Source organism: Microcaecilia unicolor, chromosome 14, assembly GCF_901765095.1.
Source record: "Microcaecilia unicolor chromosome 14, aMicUni1.1, whole genome shotgun sequence".
Taxonomy (NCBI): domain Eukaryota; kingdom Metazoa; phylum Chordata; class Amphibia; order Gymnophiona; family Siphonopidae; genus Microcaecilia; species Microcaecilia unicolor.
In genome coordinates this window covers 17,493,211-17,508,943 of record NC_044044.1, presented here as the reverse complement: position 1 = coordinate 17,508,943, position 15,733 = coordinate 17,493,211, and the positions used below count along the sequence as shown (strand labels likewise).

Sequence of the window (15,733 nt, the reverse complement as noted above, 5' to 3'; positions counted from 1 at the left end):
CACAGTTACACCTTTTATTTGCATTGTCATTGGTTACAGGTGGGGCATTTTCTAAATTGATGGTTCTTACGCACCAGATTTATCCTTCCTTCCTGGCTGTATTATCACCGTATGTAGTTTGCCTTTGGCAGGGGCATTATTAAAGTACCACCATCACCGGAGGGGGGAGGGTTGAAGGGTAGGAGGTTATGATGTTTAGCGTTCAGGGGATTGAGTTGTTAAAAAGTGGAATTATGAGGAGGAGGGGGGAGGGTTGGAAAGTTAAAAAAAAATGTTCTGTACGTCTTTTGAATTGTGTTGATGTGCCTGGGAATCAGTTGATAGCTGATATTGTTTGTTTTACAACATGTGAGGGCATTAATAAGAATGCTTAAACATTAAAGCAAGAGTGCAATGGGGATGGGGGGAAATTACAGCAAAGTTTGATGACACTTCAGTTTAAGGTTATGTTAAAGAAGACAGAGATCTGTATTAAGTACATGTTTATTGATCTTTACATGTTGTAAATTGTGACATCAATAAAAAGTTTAAACATAATTTTTTTTTTAATTTTAAGGGTAATCAATAGAAATCAAAATAAAACATGGAAAAGTACCACCATCACCAAGGCGCTTCTTTATGCGGCACCTGTTTGTGGAGTTAGCTCCCGCAATCTTTGCAGGCTGTGCAGTCGTCGCTGTGTTTTAAGTGGCTCTTAAAAGCTAATTATGATTAGCTGCTTTTGATGTTGCTCTTGGGGATTAGCTGGTTTGTTTTGGTCTTTGCTTTTCTCCGAGGACAAGCAGGCTGCTTGTTCTCACGATTGGGTCATCGTCCGCGACAGCCCAGCAGACCGGGGGAAAAATTTGCAGATCAAAACAAAGAACTTTCCAGAACGCTCTGTCGCGTGGGTAGAACACTCCGTGCATGCGCGGCTTCCCGCCTGCGACGCGAGCGTGCTCTCGGTTGCTTTTTTTTTTTCCGTGACGGTGGTAACACGGATTTTTTTTCTTGTTCTGTGTTGCCTTCGGCCCAGGAGATCGTGTTTTTTCTTTTTGTTACTTTTTCTTTGTTTAGCTTTTCTAAATACTTTAAATTGTACTTTAGTTCCTTATTTTCGGAGTTTTTCTCACTGTTTTTCTTTTTCTTTTCGTTGCGGCCCACTTTTGGCCGCGTGGTCAGGGTTAATTTTCCCTTTCTCTTTTTGTGCCTTTTTTATTGGCATAATCGCGTCTTTTAATTTCGCAGTCGCCATTTTTCCGTCAGTGTCATTGAGGACACCCAGCGGCTTCCAATTTGGACTTGGTGCAACCAGATCATCTCGGGTACCGACCCCCACGCATGGTTAGTGCCTTGGGCCCGATCATCTTCCAGCTGCTTTTAAGCTGTGCCTTTTAATGAAAAAACGAACCCAAGTGTCTTGGGATGCTCAATGTGGAAAACTTTTTGCGGATCGGTCCGGTCCTTCGACGTCAGCATCAACATCAGTACCAAGGTCGTCGACGTCGAGGGAAGCATCAACTTCGAGAGTGCGAGTAATGTCTGCCAAACGACCACATCGCGCTGGGAGCAGTGAGGTATCGAGTGGGTCTCCTCCCATCTCGAGGCCTACTGCTATGCAGGCCCCCCGGGACCGACCTTTGGACACGGCCCCGAGGAGGCGTGAGGATTCCACATCGTCCTCTTCGGTACCGAGGAGTTTCAATGATGGGCGTCGAGCAAAGGCTAAGAAGCAGTCATCGATCTCCTTCCGTGCGCGGTACCGAGAGCTCTGGGGAGGATTCGGCACCCGAGAAGCGTCGGCGCCGAGAGGACCGCTAACCCTCTATACAGGAGGTGCCGATGCGTTGGTCTTCTGGCAGCTTGGTACCGGCTCTCGAGCCCCTTCAGATTCTGCCACCGGCTCCGCAGCCTTTCCGATGGAAGCTCTCAACGAGCGCATCAGGGCCCTTCTTCCAGAGCTTCTGGAGGGACTGCTGCGTCAGTGTACTTTGCTGCCAGGGGTGCTTGCGCCTTCTGCATCGACTGTGGAAGCGGCATCTGGTCCTTTGCCTGTGGTGAGGTCCCTGTCGGTGCCGCTTGCGGCATTGGCCGCCACCCGGGTCAATTCTCTGTCGGCGGAGGAAGCTTCGCCGCAGTCCAGGCAGGGGTCGACTTCTTGACATCCCCCTCGAGGATGTCTATCCTCGACGTCGAGACAGGCAGGCTCAGGTTTCGGGCTGCTCTTAGCTTTTGTCCGACACCGATGATGAGCGCTCATGGGAGGAAGAAGATCCCAGATACTTTTCGCAGGACGAGTCATATGGGGTCCCCTCTGATCCTACTCCACCAATTGAAAGAAGGTTGTCTCCACCTGAGAGTCTTTCTTTTTCCTCTTTTGTTCGGGAAATGTTTAAGGACATTCCCTTCCCTATGGAGGTTGTGGATGAGCCCGGGGCCGAGATGCTAGAGGTCTTGGATTATCCTTCTCCACCTACAGAGGTTGCAACGGCTCCCTTGCATAACACACTCAGGGAAGTTCCTATGCGAAACTGGTCATTCCCTCTTTCTAATCCATTGGTCCCCAAGAAGTCTGAGTTCCAATACAGAGTCCATGGAGAGCCTGTAATGGTGAAGTCTCAACTGCCTCACGATTCCATGGTGGTGGACTCTGCTCTCAGAAGAGCCAAGAGTACCAGAGACTATGCCTCAGTGCCCCTAGCCAGAGAGTCTAGGACCTTCGATTCATTTGGGAGGAAAACGTATCAGGCCGCAATGCTCGCCGCCAAGATCCAAACTTACCAGCTCTACACGAGCATCCACTTGCGGAACTCGGTGAGGCAACTGTCCAGTTTGGTCGAAGCCCTTCCTCCGGAGCTCGCCAAACCTTTTCACCAAGTGGTCAGGCAGCAGAAGGCGTGTCGCAAATTCCTGGCCAGGGGTACTTACAACACTTTTGATGTAGCATCCTGAGTAGCTGCTCAAGGTATAGTGATGCACAGACTGTCATGGCTGCGTGTCTCTGACCTGGATCATAAGACCCAGCAGCGAATGGTAGATGTTCCTTGGGGGGGGGGGGGGGGGATAATCTTTCTGGCGAAAAAGTAGAGGACATGGTCATTCAGATCAAAAAGCACCATGATGCTATGGATTCTCTCTCCTGCCGGGCGCCTTCTGCTACCGCCTCCTCATCTAGGAGGTTTTTTTGGAGGGAAGAGGATTGCTCCCTATTCCTATAATAGGCGTAGGTGATTAGAGCACCCTCAGATATTCCCACTAAATAAGGCACACAGTATACTTCTGTTGCCTAGTGGTGTAGCACTTTTCATTGGGTTGCTCATTTAATGTGTAATGAAACACCAAGTGAGAGCTAACAGACTGGTATATTTCAGTAATATACCTTCCTAACCAGCCCTGTATACAGCCCTGTATAAACCAACAGTGTCCTTCAATGGCAGTACTATCAAAAAATCAATAAGCACTTATCTGTATATTCTTTCGTGCTATCTCCTCAATGCCTCATCGTGTATCTAGATTAAATGTTCGGCCTATATTGTGTTAATACTTTGAACTATATGGACATAAATTGGATTAGGTATTAGATATCCTGGTTTAACTAAGAGTAGCAGGGACATGACTTGCCCAGTGCATCCCAAAGGTATATTGGAGCCTCTTTATGGAAAAATGAAACATTACAACCTCATTCTATGATCTTGTGCATACATTTTCACAGTGTGCACATCTGCACACGCAGGTTATAGAATAGTGCTAATAATGTGTGTACAGGGTATAAACCTGGAAGATGTAATAGCACAGTGATAAATTGAAGAGTAGCAAATCTCCTGGACCAGATGGTATTCATACCAGAGTACTGACAGAATTGAAAAAATGAACTTGCAGAACTAATGTTAGTAATATGTAATTTATCTTTAAAATTAAGCATGGTACTGGAAGATTGGCGGGTGGCCAATCTAACGCCGATTTTTTTCAGAAAAGGTTCCAGAGGTGATTTGGGAAATTATAGACTGGTGAGCCTGATGTTGGTGCTGGGCAAAATGGTAGAGAGTGTTATAAAAAAGAAAACCTAAGAGCAAATTCAAAAGCATGGATTAATGACAGTCAACATGGATTTCGTGAAGGGAAATCTTGCCTCACCAGTCTACTACATTTCTTTGAAGGGGTGAACAAACATGTGGGTAAAAGTGAGCTGTGTATCTGGATTTTCAAAAGGCGTTTGACAAAGCACCTCATGAAAGACTCCAGAGGAAATTGGGAGAGTCATGGGATAGGAGGTAGTGTCCTATTGTGGATTAAAAACTGGTTAAAAGAGAGAAAACAAGAGAAGGGTTAAATGGTTGGTGTTGTCAATGGAGAAGGGTAGATAGTGGGGTTTCCCAGGGGTCTGTGCTGGGACTGCTGCTTTTTAACATTTAAACCAACCAAACAAGCATCAGGCCGCCCGCCCGCCCTCCCTCCCAGCACCAGGGACCCCCTCCGAAATTTAAAAGGCGTACCTTGGGGTTAAGGCGGCGTCGGCAGTAAAAAGCGTGTTCTTTGCTCGGAGCGCCTTCGTCCTTCCCTTCTGTCTCTCAAGCTCTGGTCCCGCCCTCATAGGGTGCTGCTGTGTGCTGGGTGGGAGAGAGGGAGGCCTGATGGGTGCTGCTGCGTGCTGGGTGGGAGAGAGGGCTGATGCTCGGTGGGAGAGAGGGAGGGCAGGGGGGAGAGGAGGGTGGCTGGACATGGGTGGCTTGAGGGGAGGGCAGGGGGAGAGGAGAGTGGCTGGAGGGGAGGGCAGGGGGGAGAGGAGGGTGGCTGGACATTTGTGGCTGGAGGGGAGAGGAGGGTTGCTGGACATGGATGGAGGGCAAGAAATGAAGAAGAAAGGAGGAAAGTAAAGAAATAAATGGAAAAGAAGCCCTGGAAACGGAGAAGAGAACAGATAGAGAGCAGCAGAATCAGCGACTAGGACCAATATGGATAGAAAAACAAAATCACCAGACAACAAAGGTAGAAAAAATCATTTTATTTTCATTTTAGTGTTTGGAATATGTCCAATTTGAGAATTTACATCTGCTGTCTTATTTTGCACTGGGTATACTGGAGCTGTAACAGCTTACAGAAATGATTTATAATGAAAATCATGTTATTTTTTTTCTCCTATACTATAATATTTTCAATGATGTCTGTTTATATGCGCCATGGCTGGTGTAAGGGGTGTGGCTATCATAGGGGTGGAGTCATGTGGTGACCCCACCCATAATGAGTACCAGCACTTTGCAATATATAATTAGATTTTGGGTTGCTGTTTGGGCACTCGGTCTCTGAAAGGTTCGCCATCACTGCTCTAAATACATCGGGAAATATTCTAACCTTGCAATTCATAGTGTTCCTCTCTATGACGAAAAAATTGTTTCAGTATCCAGTCTCTATCAGGTTGTAGTACAAAAGTCACAATCAAAGTTTCAGGTTTAAAACCCAAAGTATCATCTTCAAGCATTTGTGTGAGATTTAAAGTGTCAAAAACTCCAGCTCCTTCAGAAATAGGTTGATGAGTATTCTTATTATAAGGTAACTAGTAAAAAAGGCCCGTTTCTGTAGGGAAGGAAACTGGCCTTAGGCAGGCAATTCCCCCCCCCCCCCCCCCCCCCTCCGGAACGCCGAAAACCGCACCCCCCCTCCCGCCACTGTTGTGCACTACCTTCAGGTGGGTTCCTCAATCATCTTCTTAGAAAGTTTAACTCCGTGCGTCTGACGTCAGACGAACGGAGTTAAACTTTCTAAGAAGATGATTGAGGAACCCACCTGAAGGTAGTGCACAACAGTGGCGGTGGCGGCAGTTTTCGGCATTCCGGGGGGGATCGACAGGTTCGCGGGAGGGGGTGGTTTTCAAGGGGGCCATAGCACAGGGGGTGTGACAGCTGATTCCAAGGCAGTAGGAGGAGTAGGGAGTACTCCTCCCCTTGCCTTGGAATCAGCTGTGTTGACGTCAGTGACGTCCGTGCGTGTCTGCCTCGCAGACAACTCGCAGCCAGGGATCCACGGTCCCAAGCATAGAACGTTGTGAGGTGAGAATTATTATATAGGATAGATAATATATTTTAGAGACCGGAGGATATGCTTGCTCAGGAATCTTCAATATTTCCAATAAATATTTTTTAAAGGTTATAAGAGGAGCATTAGAGGGCATTTTAGGAACGTTTATCAAACAACGTTTTAGACCTCTGGTTTTCTAAATTTTCAATCTTGTATTGCAACATAGTATTTTCTTTAATCAAATTTACTTGAGTTTGTTGAAGGGAATGAATTACACTTAACATTAGATTCAATATTTTTTATCCATTGTTGAAATTTTGTTTCCAACATAGACTTTTTCTGAAGGAATTTGAGTATGCTGAATTAGAGATATTAATTTTTGAGAGAATGATGTCCAAGCCCAAAGGTGCTTACCAAATGGTATCTAAAGTAATTGTTGATGGTTTAAGAGGTAAAAAAAAAAGACTCTCAAAGAAATTTTTAGTCACACAGTCTCCCAAAGGCTATTTCTCCTTTGCAGCTATGGAATCAGCAAAACCGCCGACTCCATTCTGTGCCATGCTCATCTGTGTGGAAATATCCGACGGTTTGTTGCTGTGACCTGACCCCGCTGCAGGAAGCACTCCCATCACGTCAGGGAAAGGAGTTTTCCTGCTCACGTCTCAGCTCAGCCGCCGGCATGAGCAGCGGCCTCAGATTATCGGGACTCGGTGATGTCTCAGCCTCAAGTTGGGGGAGTGGGTCACCTCCCACCGCTCCCTCCAGTAGCAAAGGATCCAGTCCCGGAGCGAGTCCAAAGGCAGCGAAGCGGTCCATAGGTCCCACCACAGGTATCAGAGGCGAGGCGGGGCCAACACGCTGCTTACCTCTCCTTTTAGGCTTAAGGAAAGAGGAAAATGTGTCTAATTCCAAAGAGTAAAGGTAAGGATCAGACCAGCTTGACTGCATTCTCTTCACATCGCCATCTTGTTCCTCCGATAATTACTTGTTCTTAACGTCCCTCTAGACTTGCTGAGAAGACGGATGGGTTATCCTCCCCTACCAGTAGATGACTGACCATTCTGATTCTTGAGTGAAGCAATAAGCCTTTTACAGTCTGTTAGAATCTGTCTACAGCAGATGGTGGATATGATCCTTTCAGTCTCGGGATTTCTAATTTTCTCCTCTTTGCTTTGAGCTATATTTAAAAAAGATAAAAGGATTTTTCTTTACCTTTCTTTTACTCTGCATTTGTGCTCTGTTGCAGGCATGGTATTCTGGCTGTCTTCCTGCAGTGTCTGGTTTCTTTCTGGGGGGGGGGGATTTGTGTGTGTGTTCGGCCCAGTAGTTGGCACCATGAGCTCATTAAGTGCGCTGCTTGTCATTGTTGGGGTCTTACTGCTATCGGAGTCTGCAACTTTTGTGTAGCTTCAGAGGCAGTGAGGGCTCGGCATCAGGGGAAGCTGTGACTTACTGGACCCCCAGGGTGAAATTGTCCATAAGTGCATGTACAGAGCCAGTTTCCCATAGGCTGGCAGTTCCCATTTTGGATCCTCATGCGCTGTCTGAGCAGCCTGTACCACTCACTACTCCCTGGGGATGTGGAGGGGGTTTCCCTCAAGAGTTCTGGCCATGTACAGGCTGTTTTTTGTTAAAGCAGACCCAGGTCCTTGTGGGAGGAAGGGGGGGTTCTCTCTAAACATCAGAGGGTAGTTTGAGGCTCCATGGATTTAGATTTGAGTCCCTATGGGAGGAAAATGAGATGGATGAGCCTTTGGCAGACAGGGAGGGTCCTGGAGATGCCTTCCCTTCTTTGGACGACTTGCCATGGGTGAGGATTGCTCTGTCGGTGTTTCATAAGGAGCATTTGCATTTCTTTGGTATCTTCTACTCTGAATTTTGATGAGGAAAGTGGACCTGTTGGTGAAAGGCATCAGGACATTTGAAATGTAGTTCAAGCCCAGTTGGAAGTTTCTGTTGCTCCCTTTGGGCTGGCTAGGTCCATGATAAGGCTTTACCCTGTACCCGATCATGATAGGGAATTGCTAAAGCCTCCTGTGGTGAATGCAATTGTTTCTGCCGTCACCAAGAAACTACAGTGCTTGCAGATGGTGATAACAGCTCTGAAGAATCAGGACTGCAATATGGAGACCCTTCTGAAGCAGTTTGAGGTCTCAGGGCTGTCATATGGTGGGGGCTTAGTGGCCAGGGCATGTTTTCAGATGGGCTGAGAAACTATTGGATAGATCAGCTGATGATTTGTTTTTTTTCTAGTGGACCAAAGAAAAAGATTGCTAAGATTGAGATGGGGTCAGCCTTCCTGGCGGAAGCTCAGGTCAAATCAAAGTGCATCAGCCCAGTCTGACTGAGTGGCGGCCAAGAGGTCTCTTCGTTTTCGCGGTTGGTTGGCAGATGCCGCATCGAAATCAAAACTGAGTAAATTTTCCTTTCCGTGGCTCCTTATTTGGTGAGGAGCTAGACTAATTTAAGTGCCATGTCTCCCAGAGGATTGCCTAGGGCTGCAGGCTGTAGTTTTTCGGCTGATAGGGACCATGCATGTGATTTCTGATGGTTTTTAGGCTGGAAGTGGCTGTGACAGTATCTAGTTTTTCTCAGCGTTCTCAGTTTTTGTGAAGCCAGACAGGGAGGTAGGGGTGTTGGTGTGACAGCCCTGTCTCGGGGGGGGGGGGGGGGGCTTCACTAAGGTGGTGGAGGCCCATCTTCTGATAGCAGTAGGAGCTCGATTGAGAGACTTCTATTGGAGGTGGGCCCAGATCACCTTGGACCAGTGAGTCCTCGGTGCTACACCTTGCAATTTGCTACATGCCTTTCTGGTGTCTCCATGTCTTTCCTTTGTGAAAAAGGGCAGTCAGATACCCTTGAAAGGCTTCTTCAGCTGAGAGCTGTGTGCCCTGTTCAGAACTGGAGACGGGTTGTTTTTTCCATCTTATTTTATGGTGCCAAAAAAAAAGTTACCTTCCACCCCATCTTTATATCTCAAAGGTGTGAATCAAGCACACAGGGTATCTGATTTTTGCATGGAGATGGCTTCGTTCCATCGGGGCAGTCCATTTGGGAGGGTTTCTGACCGCGCTGGGCTTGAGGCATATCTGCACATTGTTTTGTCTGATTACTTCCTTCCCAAGGTGCTGAAGACCTTTCATTTGAACCAGTCAGTGGTAGGACCTACCTTTTAGGCTCATCGAAGGGTTTAGGCTCATCAGTTACGCAAGCTGGATATTCAAGAGTGTTGGAGTATATTTGTAGGACAGACAGTTTCAGCACTCAGACCATCTTTTTGTTCTGGGTGGCTGTCCCAAAAGGACTGGCGTCTAAGGCTACTATCGCAGGATGGGATTAAAGACTATCAGTTCTACTTTGAATAGGCAGACTATAGATAAGAGCCTACATTTTTTTAGAATTCTGGTGGTTTCTTAAGACCTGGTTCTGGAGTTCATACACTTGCATTACACTCCCAAGTATGAAAATCCATTTTCTTTTTAGTCAATCCATTAGGGTTTTGTTCTGCTGTTTTCTCCTTACTCTGTTGAAGCATCAACAGTTTATTGATCTTCAGTTGAAGTTGTAAGATACACCTTACATTACAAGGTTAGTCTTGCATTTTCAAAATGTGTTAAACATGACACTGTCAGTTTTCTGTGGTTCTGTGCATGCTTTCATTATATCTGGGTTGCAGTGTTGTTTCATTTCATGGTTAGATTTGGACCAGCCTGAACTTTTAAGGGGTTTAAATGTGAAAACATGGAGCAAGAGGGCTCTTCTGAGAATATGGATACTTTTTTTCTTTTCTAATTTGTTCTCTTGCAATGCTGTCATGACACTGCATAATACAAATGATAGTTGAAGGCAGCTATAATTCTTTTCCACAGAGTGTTACCAAGGAGCAGCTGACTCTGGACACAGAGGACACAATCGGCACAGTTGTGGCTCCTCCCCAGGACCCACCACTAGAGGCCAGCACCCTCAAGCCACCAACCCCTGAACCTCCCTCAGAGCCCCAGCTGGAGAGACAACTGGTAAGAGCTTGGGTCAGGTGACAGATGGAAGAGTGGAAATTGGTGTTCATCTTCTCTAGTTGATTGGACCCCAGCCCTTTGTGGGCAATTTAGTCATTGAAGGGAAAAATCAAAATGTACATGTTTTTACTGAAAGGATATTGTTTGCATAGCTCCTAAAATACACTCCCAAATCCTCAGCATATCAGATGATCGAGATACAAACCTGGGGTCAGGATACTTGGTACCCATACACACCTGTTGATGGCTCTGACAAACACACTCCCTCCTATTCCACACTGACCATCTTCAGTAAAATTAAATGGTTGTGTGTCAGACAGTTGAGATCTCAAAATACAAATGAGTAACGTTTTGTACGTTCAGTCTACACAACTGTAGCCAGAGTGGAGACCAGAGATTTCAGTCCCAATGGCTGAATCATTTCTGACTCTGTTTTTCATTTAGCTCACATCTTTTCAATAATAGTTTAAGGCACCTTTAACATTTTGGCTACAGCAGTTAATCTTCCCTGTTCCCAGAGGGCTTAGTCTTTGTACATGAGGCAACAGAGGGTTAAGTATTGCTGAAGATCACAAGGAGCAGCAGTGGTATTTGAAGCCTGTCAACCCCTCTACTCCAATTAGCTGGACACTTGAAGGTGGTAGCCCAGTGGTTGGCTGCAAATGCTATGTTCCTTTTGCAGACAAGTCATAGTAGTTGGCAGACAAAATGTTTCTATCCCTATAGGTGGATGCTTGGAATGCCCTCCCGCGGGAGGTGGTGGAGATGAAAACGGTAACGGAATTCAAACATGCGTGGGATAAACATAAAGGAATCCTGTGCAGAAGAAAGGGATCCTCAGGAGCTTAGCCTAGAATGGGTGGCAGAGCTGGTGGTTGGGAGGCGGGGCTAGTGCTGGGCAGACTTATACGGTCTGTGCCAGAGCCGGTGGTGGGAGGCGGGGATAGTGCTGGGCAGACTTATACGGTCTGTGCCAGAGCCGGTGGTGGGAGGCGGGGTTGGTAGTTGGGAGGTGGGGCTAGGGCTGGCCAGACTTATACAGTCTGTGCCCTGAAGAGGACAGTACAAATTAAAAAGTAGCACATATGAATTTATCTTCTTGGGCAGACTGGATGGACCGTGCAGGTCTTTTTCTGCCGTCATCTACTATGTTACTATATATATGTTAACGAGGATGGTTGGGCAAGGGGTTACCTAGAAGCCTTTGCTCTCAGTAGTTGGCCCTAACCTGGAGAATTTGCTGCCTTTGGGAAGTTGATTTTGCCATTGAAAGCTTGTTTACCGTTTCCTACTTAGGAGTGGTGGGGCGTGATCTAGGTGCTTGGAGGGCAAGGATGGTTCTTTGGGGCTGGATTGGGGGAGGGATTTTCTGCAGTTTCTCTATGAAGGGTTTCTTATTTTAAAAGTATATTCTGCTAGTCTAGCCAGTGTGGATGAATCTCAGCAGAGCAGGCAGGATGAGCAATCTTCATAAATTTATCATGGTTAAGTGCTTGGCCTTGATGGTATAGTGTAGTATGGCTTTAAGGGCCCAGTGGACACTGTATTAGTCCAATTCCCCCTCCTCCACTCCTATGAGCACTGCGTATGTCTAGTAGCACTTTAGAAATAAGTAGTAGTACTATTCCAAAGGCTTGGTTAGTAACGGCCCACGTGCTGGTAGCATCTGCTTGGATTAGTTTCTAGACATAAGATGGCCCTGGAAGGCACATGTTTAAAAGCCTTTGATTAGGCAGTAAAAAGGGAGGGAGTAGGGCAGGTACCAGGTTCTTGCTGGAGATGGTCTCTTGCCTTCATCCTTGTGAAAAGAAGCCTGCAGATGATAGTGAAGGTGCACTCTGAGGGAAAACCTACAGGAATTGCTGTAATGCTGAAACAATTTAAATTGAATAGATTGTGACAGCCTTATAAAGGTCTTGGTGACAGGACTAATACTTCTCAAGTCCACTTTAAATGTAACCACCCTTATGAACAGCACAGGGTTTTGAAAGCCATATTCTTTATCCTGCCAGACCAGTCCAGATAGTTTGCAACCCTGCCAGCAGATGGAGACAGAACACAGTTTTCTCTAGTGGCATCACTAGTGTGATTGGTGCAGCCCTGGACTTTCAGTTCTGTCTTAAGGTCTGGGTGGGGTTGAGCAGGCTTATCAGTAGGAGCTCTCTGCAGACTTTCCCTAACTTGTTTGCAAGTCACCTCTTAGGTGAAGCCTGACCTGGCAGCTGTTGCTTGGAACTCTTAACCAGGTCAGGGAAGTGAAAGGTATGTAGGAACCTGCTTTGAGAATTAAGCCCTGCCTTCCCCCCTCCCCCCAATTTCCTTGGGCTGCTAGGGTCTATGGCTTGCTAAATCAAGCTTGCTTTAGGTGTGTGTTGGGGAAGTGGGAGGAGGAAGACATGAGGGACAGTAGAGGTAGCAGCAGTCCAGGGTTTTTGAGGCTGTAGTTGAGGCATTCTCTCCCAGCAGAGGGTGGAAGCATCTTGGTCCAGAAACATGATTACAGTAGCTGGTTCTTTTTGCCCTGATGCAGCAGAGATACTGGGGCAGCCAACATTGTGTGGTATGATTTCCCTAATTGGCTTGAGCCTGCAGACTCTCGCTAACCTATGGCTAGCATGCTAGTAAAACAGTGGCTGTATTTTTTTTTTTTAACTTGGGCTACATTTCCTCCAGTGTTTTTAGCTGGTTCTGAGCTAAGGAAGTAGGTGTTGGGAGCCACCTAAGCTTGTGCTCCCAGCATTGGCTGGGTCAGCCGTGCTGGGGCCAGTTTTATTTTTGAAGCTCTCGTGGCTCCGGTGAGCCTTTGAGGCTGGAGGGGAACTGATCTATAGGTACAGACCACATTCCAGTGTCTTCTTCCTCTTGCAGACTTCAACTCCTGAGCCTGGAGGGGACCCTGCTACCACCACCCCCCCTCTTGAAGAATGAGTTGCAGACAAAGGAGGGCACAGACATCACTGAGGTAAAAACTGAGGTGATCATGGATTAGAGGAGTGGCCTAGTGGTTAGGGGGGTGGACTTTGGTCCTGAGGAACTGAGTTCGATTCCCACTTCAGGCACAGGCAGCTCCTTGTGACTCTGGGCAAGTCACTTAACCCTCCATTGCCCCATGTAAGCCGCATTGAGCCTGCCATGAGTGGGAAAGCACGGAGTACAAATGTAACAAAAATAAAATAGATACTATTGGAGATTCTACATGGAATGTTGCTACTATTGGACATTCTACATGGAATATTGCAGATTCTACATGGAATGTTGCTACTGTTGGAGATTCTACATGGAATGTTGCTATTCCACTAGCAACATTCCATGTAGAAGGCTGCGCAGGCTTCTGTTTCTGTGAGTCTGACGTCCTGCACATACGTGCAGGACGTCAGACTCACAGAAGCAGAAGCCTGCGCGGCCACATTGGTGATCTGCAAGGGCCGACTTCTAGTGGAATAGCAACATTCCATGTAGAATCTCAAATAGTAGCAACAGTGGAGGAGTGGCCTAGTGGTAAGGGTGGTGGACTTTGGTCCTGGGGAACTGAGGAACTGAGTTCGATTCCCGGCACAGGCAGCTCCTTGTGACTCTGGACAAGTCACTTAACCCTCCATTGCCGCATTGAGCCTGCCATGAGTGGGAAAGCACAGGGTACAAATGTAACAAAAATAAAAAAAAATAAATTATGCTCTTAGATGAGGGGAGTAGAGAGAAAGCTTTGCTTTACCATAAATTATAAAACTTCTTGGGAGGGAGGGGACAGGGGGGAGGACACACTTGCACTACCTCTGAGGAATTTATCACTGCGTGTAATTGCTGGTAATGTCCCACTGTCTGATCTTTTTTTTTTTTTTCTCTCTTAAATATCCTTCTAGGTGCCCGAGAGTCCCAAGAATGTCACGTCTTGCCCAGCTGCACAAACTATCTTCCCCTCTACCCTTTTGTTACCACTTTGACCAACTCTCTCCCAATAGAGGTGGGGGGTGCAGGATGGGACTTGAACGCACTATTATCGCTTTAATTTTGAAGACTTTGGAGAGATACTTGAAACACAGAGCCTTGTCCAGTTTGGAGAAGAAGACTGGTCATTAACCTCTACAGGAACTTTATTTTGTGATTTTTGTTTTCTTTTAAGAGCACTTTGTGACAGTCGTGCAGTTTGGGCTTCAGTAAAAAAAAAAAAAAAAAAAGACGACTAAAATACCAAATACAGACTTTGCACTGATGCTTTTGTTGTCGCCTCTCTGTAACAAGTTTTGTTTTTTTGTGTTGTTTTTTTTGCTTGGTACTGCCAGTGCAGTGTGGTGCATAACTGCTGTTCTGGTCTCTGTGCTTCGCAGAAGGGTGGGTGGCAGAGGCTGGTTGTTCTCTGGGGAGGGTCAGGAGTGATGTTCGAATGATCTCAGACAAGGCTAGCTCTGAAGCTGTGCATCAAAATGCCTTGGCCACATATTGAAAAGCCCAACATCTATTATGGGCCATGTTGGTTGGGCTTCTGGTGGCTGAATTCCTAAGAAAAGGAATTAACAGGGAGCCTTTGCTTGGTTAGTGTGCTCTTAAAGACAAGCCGTATCCCGTATGAACATACAAACAGGTACTGATAGGCTTGTAATAAACTCAGTTGCGTGTTAAAATGTGTTCAAGCTTTGTACAGCCCAGCTGGTACCCTTAGGCTCATGTTTAAGTTAAGCAACGGAGGCATTGTAGTTTGAAGTGTGACCTTTTTATATATTGCACTTTGTAACACATAGAAAAAAAGATAAGTTAAAGGCTTCTGCGTCCATCGTATGAGCCATTGCTTCTGGACATTCCACTGTGTACAACACAAAGCATTCAATATTTTAACTTAGTGCTCTAAATAACTAGCCCTAAATCGGGCTGATCCTAAGTATCGGCTACCATCTTTACATTTTACCTTTCAGAGAAGATACATTATACTGGCCCTGTCCTTCCCTAGCATGGATGCTGTCTAAACAGGATGAAGGTGATTTTGGCTATGGATACCCCTGCTGCGTAATGAAGGGAGGAGGGTGTATTACCTTTAGCAGCTAGCCTAAGTGCTATGATTACCTCTTGAATGCTGAGGGGAGGGGTGTTAGGTTAGGCCTCAGCTTGCTATAATGCTAATACTAAGTTCAGGTCATTGGTTTTCACCAAAATGACCCTGATTCTGTAGCTCTTGGATGATTTACGTGGTTTGGCTGCAGTGCTGATGGTACCAGGAAAAAAACACAACCTGGGTGGCTTGTGGACCTATGCTGCTGTGAAGTTTGATAGCTTCTCTTCTCCCCCCCCCCCCCCCCCCTCTTAACATAGCCATCATCTCTGTTGTTGCAGTGGGCCATTGACCCTTGGCTGTAGAGAGGATATTGCATCCAGGTGCATTTACTGGGTATCCTTTCTAGCCTGCTTCTTTTCCCACTCAAGCCCAACTTATTCATTCCACAGTTTGTATGTAGATACCCCCCCTTCACTTTCTGCCTTTTTTTTTTGGGGGGGGGGGGGGGGTAAGGAACAGAGCAGTAAAGTGTAATAAGCATGGAAGACAAAGCCAAGTCCTTTGACGCAAAGGACCCTACTGAATTAGTAGTGAGTGTAGTAATCAAAAGGGTCCCATAGGCATCCCTGCACCTCTTGAAGTCAAATCAAGCCATGTTTGAACTGTATAAAGGTACCACCACCAGCAGGAGGAGCACCCCTTGGAGTATGACAGTCACTGGTACCACTACAGTTTAAGTGCT

The 15,733-nt window shown here is 46.5% G+C and overlaps 1 protein-coding gene across 1 annotated transcript in view; it reads left to right on the top strand.

The window, feature by feature from the left end:
- Positions 1 to 14,217, top strand: part of YBX2 (Y-box binding protein 2) — a 36,787-nt gene extending 22,570 nt beyond the window's left edge. The window contains exons 8-10 of the mRNA XM_030187321.1: positions 9,861 to 10,007; positions 12,876 to 12,969; positions 13,868 to 14,217. Coding sequence (XP_030043181.1) covers positions 9,861 to 10,007; positions 12,876 to 12,935 — 207 coding nt within the window. The 3' untranslated portion in view covers positions 12,936 to 12,969; positions 13,868 to 14,217. The remainder of the gene's footprint in view (positions 1 to 9,860; positions 10,008 to 12,875; positions 12,970 to 13,867) is intronic.
- The last annotated feature ends 1,516 nt before the right edge of the window (positions 14,218 to 15,733 follow it).